General features: G+C 46.1%; 1 protein-coding gene across 1 annotated transcript in view; it reads right to left on the reverse strand.

The window, feature by feature from the left end:
- ush2a (Usher syndrome 2A (autosomal recessive, mild)) overlaps window positions 1-12,500 on the reverse strand; it is a 205,470-nt gene that overhangs the window by 29,284 nt on the left and 163,686 nt on the right. The window contains 4 exon segments of the mRNA XM_030774913.1: window positions 2,209-2,563; window positions 7,127-7,289; window positions 7,543-7,701; window positions 11,680-11,837. Of these exon segments, the coding sequence (XP_030630773.1) occupies window positions 2,209-2,563; window positions 7,127-7,289; window positions 7,543-7,701; window positions 11,680-11,837 (835 nt within the window).

Consider the following 12,500-nt stretch of genomic DNA (forward strand, 5'->3'; position numbering starts at 1 on the left):
TATTGCAAAGATTCGTCAGTGAATGATCAGATCTCTCAGCTCTCCACATCACAGTCACGGTTCTGAAGATGATTTTATGGTTCCGAAGTTGTTTAATCTGCGTAAACACACTCTTCTCTTCCATAAACTAGTCACTCTGACATAACCTTCCCTCTGTTTGTGCTGCTTTCATTCCTACCCATTCAAAGGCATAGAAGACACTGTCATCTTCATTCTCTCTCTCTCTCTCACTCTCTCTGTTGATAAAGTGGGGTTACTTGTACATTGGTGTTATTTGGTGTTATGCTGTAAAACACAAAGCGTTTTTGTCTAGCGTTAAAGTGGTCAGGCTCTGTGGCTTTGCTCTCCCCTCTCTCTCTCAGTGAAGACTGTGAGAAGCAGTGATAAGCACAGTTCTGTGTGGGGAGCTGAGTCTGTGGACAGCCCAGACACACCTGGCCCATCCTCTGCCAGTCTTTTATTACTCATCACCTCTGGGCAGACGGCGCAGACACACACAGAGCCTCACACACTCCTGTCACGTCACACTCATTACTGCTCTGCCAGCTCTGGTTTGGGCCCGTCTGATGGGCGTTGTGTGTGTGTGTGCGTGTGTGTGTGTGTGTGTGAGCGGAGCTCCTGAAGAGGCCTCAGGCATTAGAGATCTGCAGCCTGCAGACCAACCCCCAGCTAAACAGATGGTATAGCACACACATGGCTCATACACATACACACTCACACACACACACACAGATATGCATGTGTGCACGCGCACACACACACACACTCACACACACACACACACACACACACACACACACACACACTGACTGCATAGGCACTGCTGTGTCAGAACACAAAGGTATGTGTGTGGGCGTTGTGCTGAGACACCTTCTCCTTGTTCTTAGGGATGAAATGGATCTTTACTATAGGACAACATCCCAGTCTGTCACTCATTTACCTGTAATCCCACTTATGACACCCCAGTGTATTTACTCCCAGTTCTTTCAATGGTTAACAAACTGAGGTTACACTCCAGAGTGGGCCTTTTGATTTCTCTTCTACAACAAGGACAATGTCTGACACAATATATTCCTGTATTTTATGTGTATGAATGTATTCTGTGCACACACTATATCTCTACCTCTATCTCTGTTTCTGTCTCTATCTCTATCTAGCAAACACACTTCCAATCTTATTAATGAGGCATCAAAGTGTTGTGTGTGTGACAATGTGTGTGTGACAGTGTTTTGTGTGTGACAGAGTTGTGTCTGTGTGTGTGACAGTGTGTGTGTGTGTGACAGTGTTTTGTGTGTGACAGTGTTGTGTGTGACAGTGTGTGTGTGACAGTGTTGTGTGTGTGTGTGACAGTGTTGTGTGTGTGACAATGTTGTGTGCGTGACAGTGTTGTGTGCGTGACAGTGTTGTGTGCATGACAATGTGTGTGTGACAGTGTTTTGTGTGTGACAGTGTGTGACAGTGTTGTGTGCGTGACAGTGTTGTGTGCGTGACAGTGTTGTGTGTGTGACAATGTGTGTGTGTGACAGTGTTGTGTGTGTGACAATGTGTGTGTGACAGTGTTTTGTGTGTGACAGTGTTTTGTGTGTGACAGTGTGTGACAGTGTTGTGTGTGTGACAGTGTTGTGTGTGTGTGACAGTGTTTTGTGTGTGACAGTGTTGTGTGTGTGACAGTGTGTGTGTGACAGTGTTGTGTGTGACAGTGTTGTGTGTGTGTGTGACTGCGTGTGTGTGTGACAGTGTTTTGTGTGTGACAGTGTTGTGTGCATGACAGTGTTGTGTGTGTGACAGTGTTGTGTGTGTGATAGTGTTTTGTGTGTGACAGCGTTGTGTGTGTGTGACAATGTGTGTGTGACAGTGTTTTGTGTGTGACAGTGTGTGACAGTGCTGTGTGTGTGTGACAGTGTTTTGCGTGTGACAGTGTTGTGTGTGTGACAGTGTGTGTGTGACAGTGTTGTGCGTGACAGTGTTGTGTGTGTGTGTGACTGCGTGTGTGTGTGACAGTGTTTTGTGTGTGACAGTGTGTGTGTGTGACAGTGTTTTGTGTGTGACAGTGTGTGTGTGTGACTGTGTTGTGTGTGACAGTGTTGTGTGTGTGACAGTGTGTGTGTGTGACAGTGTTGTGTGTGTGTGACAGTGTTGTGTGTGTGTGATAGTGTTTTGTGTGTGACAGAGTTTTGTGTATGACAGTGTTTTGTTTGTGTTTCTTACCGGCACAGTAAGGGCGGAGACAGTGGTGGAGTTGACTGTGGGATCACTGGACAGTTTCTGGTACACCACTCTGTACTGGGAGATGACTCCATTGGGCAGACTGGGCTGACCCCAGTTTAGCAGGACAGAGTAAGCACTGGTGGCCTGGACCATGGGTGCATCCATGCCCTGTGGCTCCGCCTCCTCTGTCAGGGTATTGGCCCAGGAGCTGGAGGTGGAGCCTTGGCTGTTGAGGGCGGTGACACGATACTCATACTTAGTGAAGGGACGCAGAGAGTCAGAGGCGTCAATGAACTCCAGGGGACCATGTGACCACAGGAACACCAAAAGCTCCTCCAGCGTTCCCATTGGTCGCCTGGATGGAAAAGGAAGAGACGATAGATCATCACTCCATTTGTCTCGGACTGTTTTTTTTTTCCATCCTGGACTGTTATCAGCAGGATTCACTTTGTATTGAATCTGTGATTCTGTCACAAAGGTATTGATCAACTCTAACGAGTCATATTCAGTCATGGTACTGTACCATAGACAGTACCATAGAGTTCACCACACATTTACTGGAGATGATTATAGACCTGATCTCTGTGGACAGTACCATAGAGTTCACCACCCATTTACTGGGGATGATTATAGACCTGAACTCTGTGGACAGTACCATAGAGTTCACCATACATTTACTGGAGATGATTATAGACCTGATCTCTGTGGACAGTACCATAGAGTTCACCATACATTTACTGGAGATGATTGTAGACCTGATCTCTGTGGACAGTACCATAGAGTTCACCACACATTTACTGGGGATGATTATAGACCTGATCTCTGTGGACAGGACTACTGAGCTACTATAGCACAGACACACACTCTACACTTCATCACATGACACTCCAGATCTTACAATAGCATTTCAGACAAAGTTACAGACTTTCTATCAACAACACCAGCGCTCATCTGAAGAAAGAAACAACCGTAACCAACCCCCCCCCCCCCCCCCCCCCCCAAAAAAAAAACCTGGAATGTTTGCTCACTAAAAGTGAGTGAGTGAATGAGTGAGAGAGTGACTGAGTGAGTGAGTGAATGAGTGAGTGAGTGAGTGCGTGAGAGAGTGATTGAGTGAGTGAGCAAGTGAGAGAGTGAGTGAGTGAGTCAGTAAGTGAGAGAGTGATTGAGTGAGTGAGTAAGTTAGAGCGTGAGTGAGTGAGTGAGTGAATGAATGAGAGAGTGAGAAACATCCGCCATCGGGAAGAGAAGGGTGGTAAGGTGTGAGCAGACTGTGGGGGTGAGAGAAGGAGCGGTGTGGTGCGGTTCGCTCCGCCCGGTGCAGTGAGTGTAAGCTTCGTTAGTTCTCCACATTAGACCCAGCCTGTGTGCTGCTGCTGAAAACGACATTCAGCTGTGCTAATGTGGCCCCTGCTGGCCTTCAGTACACCAACACTGGCCAGGGACCCACTGCCTCCCCCCTAATCCTGCCTGTGCTTTTACAATAAAGACAAACAGCAGACAGCAGGAGAAAACAGTTGTACATGTGACGGCCCTACACCACTGCACACACTGTGCCCCTAGACTCCTGAACACAATGTGCCTCTAGACTACTGAACGCATAGTGCCTCTAGACTACTGAACACACTGTACCCCCTAGACTACTGAACACAATATGCCTCTAGACTCCTGAACACAATGTGCCTCTAGACTACTGAACGCATAGTGCCTCTAGACTACTGAACACACTGTACCCCAGACTACTGAACACAATATGCCTCGACTACTGAACACACTGTGCGCCTAGACTACTGAACACACAGTGCCCCCAGACTACTGAACGCAATGTGCCTCTAGACTACTGAACACAACATGCCACTAGACTACTGAACACATTGTACCCCTAGACTACTGAACACACTGTGCGCCTAGACTACTGAACACACAGTGCCCCCAGACTACTGAACACAATGTGCCTCTAGACTACTGAACACAATGTGCCCCTAGACTACTGAACACAATGTGCCCCTAGACTACTGAACACAACATGCCACTAGACTACCGAACACACAGCACCCCCAGACTACTGAGCCCACTGTGGCCCTAGACTACTGAACACGCTGTGCTACTATAAATAAATAATGCACACATGATATAAGTACATCACTGCACAACTCAATTAAAACACACACTGCACCTCTAAACCACTGAACACACTGCGCCTCTAAACCACTGAACACTGCACCTCTAAACCACTGAACACACTGCACCCCTAAACTACTGAATACACCACAGAAAACACTACACCTCTCAATAAACAGGACACGCAGCCCCTAAAAACAACTGCACAAACTCCGCCCCTAAACGACTTAACACATTTTACCCTTTAAACCACAAAACACACTATACCATTAACCAACTGAACACACAAAGCACCACTAAGCTACTGCATATCTACAGTACCACTCTCGCTGCGATAGGAAGCCACGGCACACGCTTGTCAGTGCACTAACGCATATGTGTTCCTTTCATATCTTTACATGTCAAATGACTGGAGTGAACTGTCACAGTGGCGCTGAAGACACAAAAGCCGTTAATGTTGCTTAACCTGAGGCGGGGACTTCTGCGGTAATGTGTCTGACGTGTGTTTGTCACATCCCAGGGCTCAGCCATGAAGACGTCAGGTGAAGCAATAAGCACAGATAAGCTCAGAGGATCCCCTTTGATGAATAAACATTAAAAACGATTAAACTGAACCAGAATATTAGCTTCCCAATAAAACAAACCGATGTAGCGACAAGCCCAAGGTTTTTCTTTTTTTTTTTCTTTTTTTTTTTTTTGAGCCTGCCGTTAATACTGCTGGTTTATGTGCTCTGTTTGGTTGTATTTCCTCAATCCCCTGTCGGTGCGCGGTGAGGCTCAGCCGAAAGCCAGCCGGGCGTCCTCAGAATTCCGCGGCATCTCCGGATATGTTAATGATATTTCTTCAGGAATTTAGCAGGCTTAGGCCCACTCTGACCTTGCGCGCGCGTGACATTGGTCAACAAGCCGCGCTGCCCTTGAGTAAAAGAGCCGTCCTGGGGCTAGGCGCCACGCGGGGAGCAGAGATTAACCTGTAAACAAATCTTCCTTCCTGTCTGCAAACTTCCCCGAAAAACACACGCCAAGAAACGGAGCTACTCAAACATCTGAGTACTTGTCCTCAGCACAGTTCTCTTCCAACGCCCTTCAGGCAAACAGGAAAAAAAAACCCAAAACAAAAACAAAATCAAAAACAAAACGCACAGCGGTTCTTCTCATCCAGTCTTATAATACAGTCGTGAAGGGAGAGTACACTGATCAGGTCTGTGTCTGATAGTTAAATGTTTGGTCAAGGTATTTTGTTTAGGGTATGTTTATGCATGTATTCATGTGAGAGAGAGAGGGTAAATGTGTGAGTGTATATTTGTGTGAGAGTGAATGAGTGTGTGTGTGTGTGAGAGAGAGAGAGAGAGAGAGAGACTGTGTGTGTGTGTGTGTGTGTGTGTGTGCATACTTAAATATGTGTATGTGTGAGTCTGTATGTTTGTGTTTGAGTGTGTATGTGTGTATGTATATGTGTATGTTTGTCTGTGTGTCAGTGTGTGTGTGTGTGTGTGTGTGTGTATGTATAGATGTATGTATGTATATGTGCGTGACAGTATAGCCATGGAGCCATAACAGACCTGGCAGGGCCCTGGGTGCTCTGTTCCACTGTTCTGAGATCAGTGAGTGCATGCAGAGAGCTGCAGCCCCAGTTCATTATGATGGTGATGTGATTGTGTCATGTCAACGTTAGCATTATTGGCTCTGAGCCCCCGAAAGCGCCCCTGCCACTCTGTCTCCCTCCTGTATTCCTCTTTTTATTTATTTTTATTTTTTTTTTCTGTCGGCTTTGAGTGTGTGCTTGGAATAATCAAAGCCAGCAGGCCTGTGTCAAGTCTCATTTAGGACAGCCGGTCTGAGCTGAGTTAATACAACCCTCTCTCCATGATCTGCTTTACTCCTCATCTCACATTCACACATCTCTGACTGACAGACAGACAGACAGACAGCTGACTGTCGCACATAAACACAATTTCTCTCTCTCCCTCTCTCTCTTTTTTTTTCAAACAAAATCTTGTTTTGTTGAGTGTCAAACTCACTTTCTGGAATAGAGACACAGGAAATCACAACACAGTTAGGGAGTGGGGGAGGGGGGTGGGGGGGCACGACCTCTACCCCTCAAGGTCAAGACACCAACATTAAGGCAATACACAGCGTGTTTCAGCATGTCTCCCTGCTGTATCGTTCAGTGGACGTCTGTGGGACCCAGGACTGGCTGGAAACGGTCGTTTTTATGTCGTGCAAGGGGCAAATCCTGAGTCCAACAGCAGTGTTTAGGTCTTTTCAGTGAGCAGTGTTTAGGTCTTTTCCGTGAGCAGTGTTTAGGTCTTTTCAGTGAGCAGTGTTTAGGTCTTTTCAGTGAGCAGTGTTTAGGTCTTTTCAGTGAGCAGTGTTTAGGTCTTTTCAGTGAGCTGTGTTTAGGTCTTTTCCGTGAGCAGTGTTTAGGTCTTTTCAGTGGGCAGTGTTTAGGTCTTTTCAGTGTGCAGTGTTTAGGTCTTTTCAGTGAGCTGTGTTTAGGTCTTTTCAGTGAGCAGTGTTTAGGCCTTTTCAGTGAGCAGTGTTTAGGTCTTTTCAGTGAGCTGTGTTTAGGTCTTTTCAGTGAGCAGTGTTTAGGTCTTTTCCGTGAGCAGTGTTTAGGTCTTTTCCGTGAGCAGTGTTTAGGTCTTTTCCGTGAGCTGATGGTAAAGTTCCTGTGGTCTCCTGGTTTAAACTGACTGGGAGAGCCATGGAGAGCCTGTCTGGTGAGGATACTGTGAGGACACTGGTTGGAGCGAAATGGGAAAGCCATAGACAGAGCTAGTGAGGGGGGAGGTACCTGTGTATGAAGTAGGTCTTGATCAGGCCGTTGGATTTGTGTGGGGGGGTCCAGTGAACTTCAATGACCGTAGCTCCAGCTGCCGTCAGCGTGGGGGGGTCTATGTCTTTAGGAGGAGCTTCTAAGGTCTGAATGAAGACACCTGGGCCCACTCCACAACCATCTGCATGGACACACACACACACACACACACACACACACACACACACACACACACTCTTATATCTCAGTGCTAACATACATTTGCCATCTGCATGGACACACATACGCAAACACATAAACACCCACCCACACACTCTTCACATCCACACTCACTCAGTCTCAGCACTGAAGGACCTCAACCATCTCTTTTTTCTTTTGCATTGACATCATTGATCATGTGAATGTATATGTCCAGTGCAGCTGCGGTTCCTTACCTGGCTGGCAGGCCTGTATGCGTACGTGGTACACAGTGAAGGGAGAGAGAGAGTCCAGATGCAGCGACTGATTCCCCCCCGCGGGGTACACCGACGGCTCCTCACTGCCCGCGTTCAGCAACACGTTATACTCCAGAGGCAAAGCGCTATCGAACAAACCTACAAAAAAGAGCAAGACAGTCGTTCACGTCTGACATCATTTCTCCCGTCGGAGAGACACGGTCACATTGACATTATGTGAAAAAGACTCTCATATAACCAACCAGAGAGACCATCACATCTAGTGTTAAGAAAATCATATCTATTATGAGAAATTCATATCTAACATAAGACAGGCTGTCATAGACACCACAAGACATTCATATCTACCGGATGACAGACGGTCATATCTTCAGCAGGACAAACATATAAGGCAGACATATCCACCGTAACACATTCATGTTTAACATAAGACACTTATATCTACCATAAGACGGTAAGTTACGTCTAAATAAGATTGCTCCATATGTCTTATGACAAGTCATTTCTAGAATAAAACAGTCAGTCATATCAACCATAAGACGGTCCACTGGCAGACTATGCACTGACATGGTCATGAGACACAAACACAGATCTCAGGTCAGCGACTGGAAAATGACTCCACAGCCTTTTTTTTTTCTTCTTCTCTTTCACTCCGTCACGTCCCCCCCCCGTTCTGCCTTTGCGTAATAACCAGGTGTTGCTCAATCTTCCCGAGCTCGGTCCGTCTTTCCCGTTCTGACGCCCCCCCCCCCCCCCCCTCGGCGGCGTGACGGCGTGCGCTCTAAGCGTACCTGGCAGGGTTGTTATTTGGGAACCTGTTCCCCTCCTCCAGTTAGCCTGTCAGGCTGCCATAACACATTTCCACCTGCCGAGATGGAGCCCTTGCGTTTCGGCCTTTGTTAATATTCCCATCAGCGGCGCATTCCATAATTTACAGCAACCAAAGCCTGATAGGTTATCCAACATTTATGAGTCCAGGATGTATTCCGAACAGCCTGATTATCTTTACAAATGAAAAACTTAAATTATTCAGCTTTCTTCATTGCTGCCCCCCCCCCCCCCCCCCCTCCCCTACCCCGCCGCCCCTCCCTTACCCCGCCGCCCCTCCCTGAGCAGATGTAGTCTTTTGCCAAGACACAAACCCCTTCCAATTATACAGCGCTTTGATCACGGCTACGCGGCCAGAAAAAGTTCAATCGCATAGGTCCTTAAGTTCTATTATTTACAGCTAATCACGGACTTTGGAGTTTCACACACTTTCAACTTGAATGAGACCCTAATCAGAAATAATGGAAGTAAAGGCAAAGAAAAAGGAGGAAGCCTTTCAGATCCGATACATCAAAAACAGGTGTGTCTTTAAAGCCGGCGAATTTTTAGCATTCTCCTTTAACCAAGCACGAGAGATTCTAGGTTCAGCTCCTCCATTTCTTTTCATCCTTCCCAGAATGTAAAGATCGTGGAGCAGGCGGCCAATGTAAATGTTTGATTTTTTTTTTTTTTTCCAGCTTTATTTCAGCTCTGGTGTAGGGCCTGTGTGTATGTGTGTGCGTGTGTGTGTGTGTGTGTAATTGAAAGTGTCTGGGAGGCCCCTCTCATAAGAGAGCAGTATAATGACACAATAACAATAAAAGACAGACCATCTGAGACAGACAATCATCAAGAGGTGCTCGTAGAGAATCTAAATCTCAAAAACCAACAAAACACACACACACACACACACATGCACATGCACTCACACACACACACACACACACACACACACACGCACACACACACACACACACACACGCACATGCACACACACACACACACACACACACACACACACACACACACACAAATGCACAAAGACAAACACACAGAACTTGGTATACACACACAGGCACACACACATGCCCATATACACACAGTCATTTACACAAGCATTCACTAGTGCTAACACACATGTGCAAAAACATGCGTGCGTTTGTGCACACACACACACACACACACACACACACACACACAGAGCTGCAGGCCACAGCTTTGGAATGGGGTCTATGCGCTTGTCTTAGCTTCTGCTGAATAAGCCACAAGAGAGAGGTCCCGTTTGTGTGTTTGTTTGTTTGCTTGATTTCCCTGTGTGGTAAATTCTCTGAGCTGGCAGTGCCCATACACACAGCGTGGGCAGGCCAGATAAGCCCACTGGAGCAGGTTGAGATGGTAAACACTGTGACTGATTGATCAATAGAGTGGAGCGGGCTGCAGCCTGCATCAGAAATGACGACAGAATCTCTCAGGGACCATTGCAAGGACAGGCCTGTCTGTGTAACTGTTCCCCTAAAACACACTCACTGGTCTGTGTTACTGCTCCCCTAAAACACACTCACTGGTCTGTCTACTGCTCCCTTAAAACACACTCACTGGTCTGTCTACAGCTCCCTTAAAACACACTCACTGGTCTGTCTACTGTTCCCTTAAAACACACTCACTGGTCTGTCTACAGCTCCCTTAAAACACACTCACTGGTCTGTCTACTGTTCCCTTAAAACACACTCACTGGTCTGTCTACTGCTCCCCTAAAACACACTCACTGGTCTGTCTACTGTTCCCTTAAAACACACTCACTGGTCTGTCTACAGCTCCCTTAAAACACACTCACTGGTCTGTCTACTGTTCCCCTAAAACACACTCACTGGTCTGTCTACTGTTCCCTTAAAACACATTCACTGGTCTGTCTACAGCTCCCTTAAAACACACTCACTGGTCTGTCTACTGTTCCCCTAAAACACATTCACTGGTCTGTCTACTGTTCCCTTAAAACACACTCACTGGTCTGTGTTACTGCTCCCCTAAAACACACTCACTGGTCTGTCTACTGTTCCCCTAAAACACACTCACTGGTCTGTCTACTGTTCCCTTAAAACACATTCACTGGTCTGTCTACAGCTCCCTTAAAACACACTCACTGGTCTGTGTTACTGCTCCCCTAAAACACACTCACTGGTCTGTCTACTGTTCCCTTAAAACACATTCACTGGTCTGTCTACTGTTCCCTTAAAACACATTCACTGGTCTGTCTACTGTTCCCTTAAAACACATTCACTGGTCTGTCTACTGTTCCCTTAAAACACATTCACTGGTCTGTCTACTGTTCCCTTAAAACACACTCACTGGTCTGTCTACTGTTCTCTTAAAACACATTCACTGGTCTGTGTTACTGCTCCCTTTAAATACATTCACTGGTCTGTCTACTGTTCCCTTTAAATACATTCACTGGTCTGTCTCCTGCTCCCCTAAAACGCATTCACTTGTCTGTCTACTGTTTCCTTTAAATACATTCACTGGTCTGTCCACTGTTCCCCTAAAATACATTCACTGGTCTGTCTACTGTTCCCTTAAAACACATTCACTGGTCTGTTTCCTTTAAATACATTTACTGGTCTGTCCGCTGTTCCCTTTAAACATATTTACTGGTCTATCTAGTGTTCCCTTTAAACACATTTACTGGTCTGTCTACTCTTCCCTGAGAAAGAGACACTAGTCTGTAAAACCAGGCCTATAACAGGTGCTGTCTTCACCCTCCGAATTGTCAGCACCTGTGTTTCACTATAGTATGTGCTTCATCACGGAGTCCATTCTAAAAATACTTAAATGGATAAATGTCAAACACACGGCACAGTAACTGAGCTACTCCACGGGACAAGGTTAAGCTCGTTCTGTGGTAAAGCTAAACAATACACTGGTTCAGAGAGGAGAGCACACAGAGAAGCATGCAGCAGCACAGAGGAGAAAAGGGAGAAAAAAAGAGAAAGATGGAGGAGTAAGCACTGACAAACACGCGTGATGTTAAATCATGTTTGGGCTGGGAGTGCAGTCATTGGCGTGTAAATGCTAATTGATTTGCCGGATCTTTCCGCGTTCACCACAGGTTGATACATGCACCCCGCGACAATGTTCCCCTCTCGTTACACACAATGCCAGTCGTAAATTACCCAGGTGTCCACTCTACCACACCAAACTGCATATAAATCACCAGGGAAGCGATGGTGAGAGAGAGAGAGAAAGAGAGAGAGAGAGAGAGAGAGAGAGAGAGAGAGAGAGAGCCTGCTTTAGTGCACCAGGGCTGAGCGTTACCTGGGGCTGACCAGGAGACAAAGGCGGACTGTGGTCCCGTGACGCTGACGTTCTGTGGAGGTGGGATCCATCCCGGGGATGAGACTGGGGTCTGAACCACGTATCGGCCACTGCGTCCCACTCCGCCCACTGTGCTGGCCTCCAGCTCGTACACATACCTGTATAATGCGCGCACACACACACACACACACACACACACACACATACACACGCTTCATAAACAATGACGCAAAACAACAATGTATATGTTTACATTCTGAAACAAACACACACACACACACACACACACATATCTACCACAAAAATAACTCTATAACAATAAGCTCTACAGAATAATTGGACAAAAAGTATAAATAAATAAAAATCTGAAAACCTTTTTTTGTCTTGAAAAATTAGAGTTAGTCAAACTGCGCCAACACTAGTTAGGTGAATATCTGTTTCTTTGCTGTTGTCTGAGAGCTGTGTGGGATACAGGTTGGTTGTGTATTAGTCTCTGCTGCTCAGACAGTGTGTGTGAGTCCTGTGTGTGAGTCATGTCTCATTTACACGGTGGTTTGTGGTTCATTCTAATCGATTGATGTTCGGACACAACAACAACAACAAAAAAAAAAAGAAAAAAAAAGAAAAAGAAAAAAAAGAAAGGGCCCTGGACAGGAAGAGGTTGGCTCTAAATTAACATGGAGCATAGATCTTTTACATAATAAATTAAACCATCTCGCTGACAAAGGATATATTTACGTAATGCAGTTGGCTGTAAGTTTATTGAACAATTTTATTCTATTTGTAAAATGCGTATTTGTTTATTTGATTTGTGCAAATGT

Source organism: Chanos chanos, chromosome 1, assembly GCF_902362185.1.
Source record: "Chanos chanos chromosome 1, fChaCha1.1, whole genome shotgun sequence".
In the NCBI taxonomy this organism is placed as follows: Eukaryota; Metazoa; Chordata; class Actinopteri; order Gonorynchiformes; family Chanidae; genus Chanos; species Chanos chanos.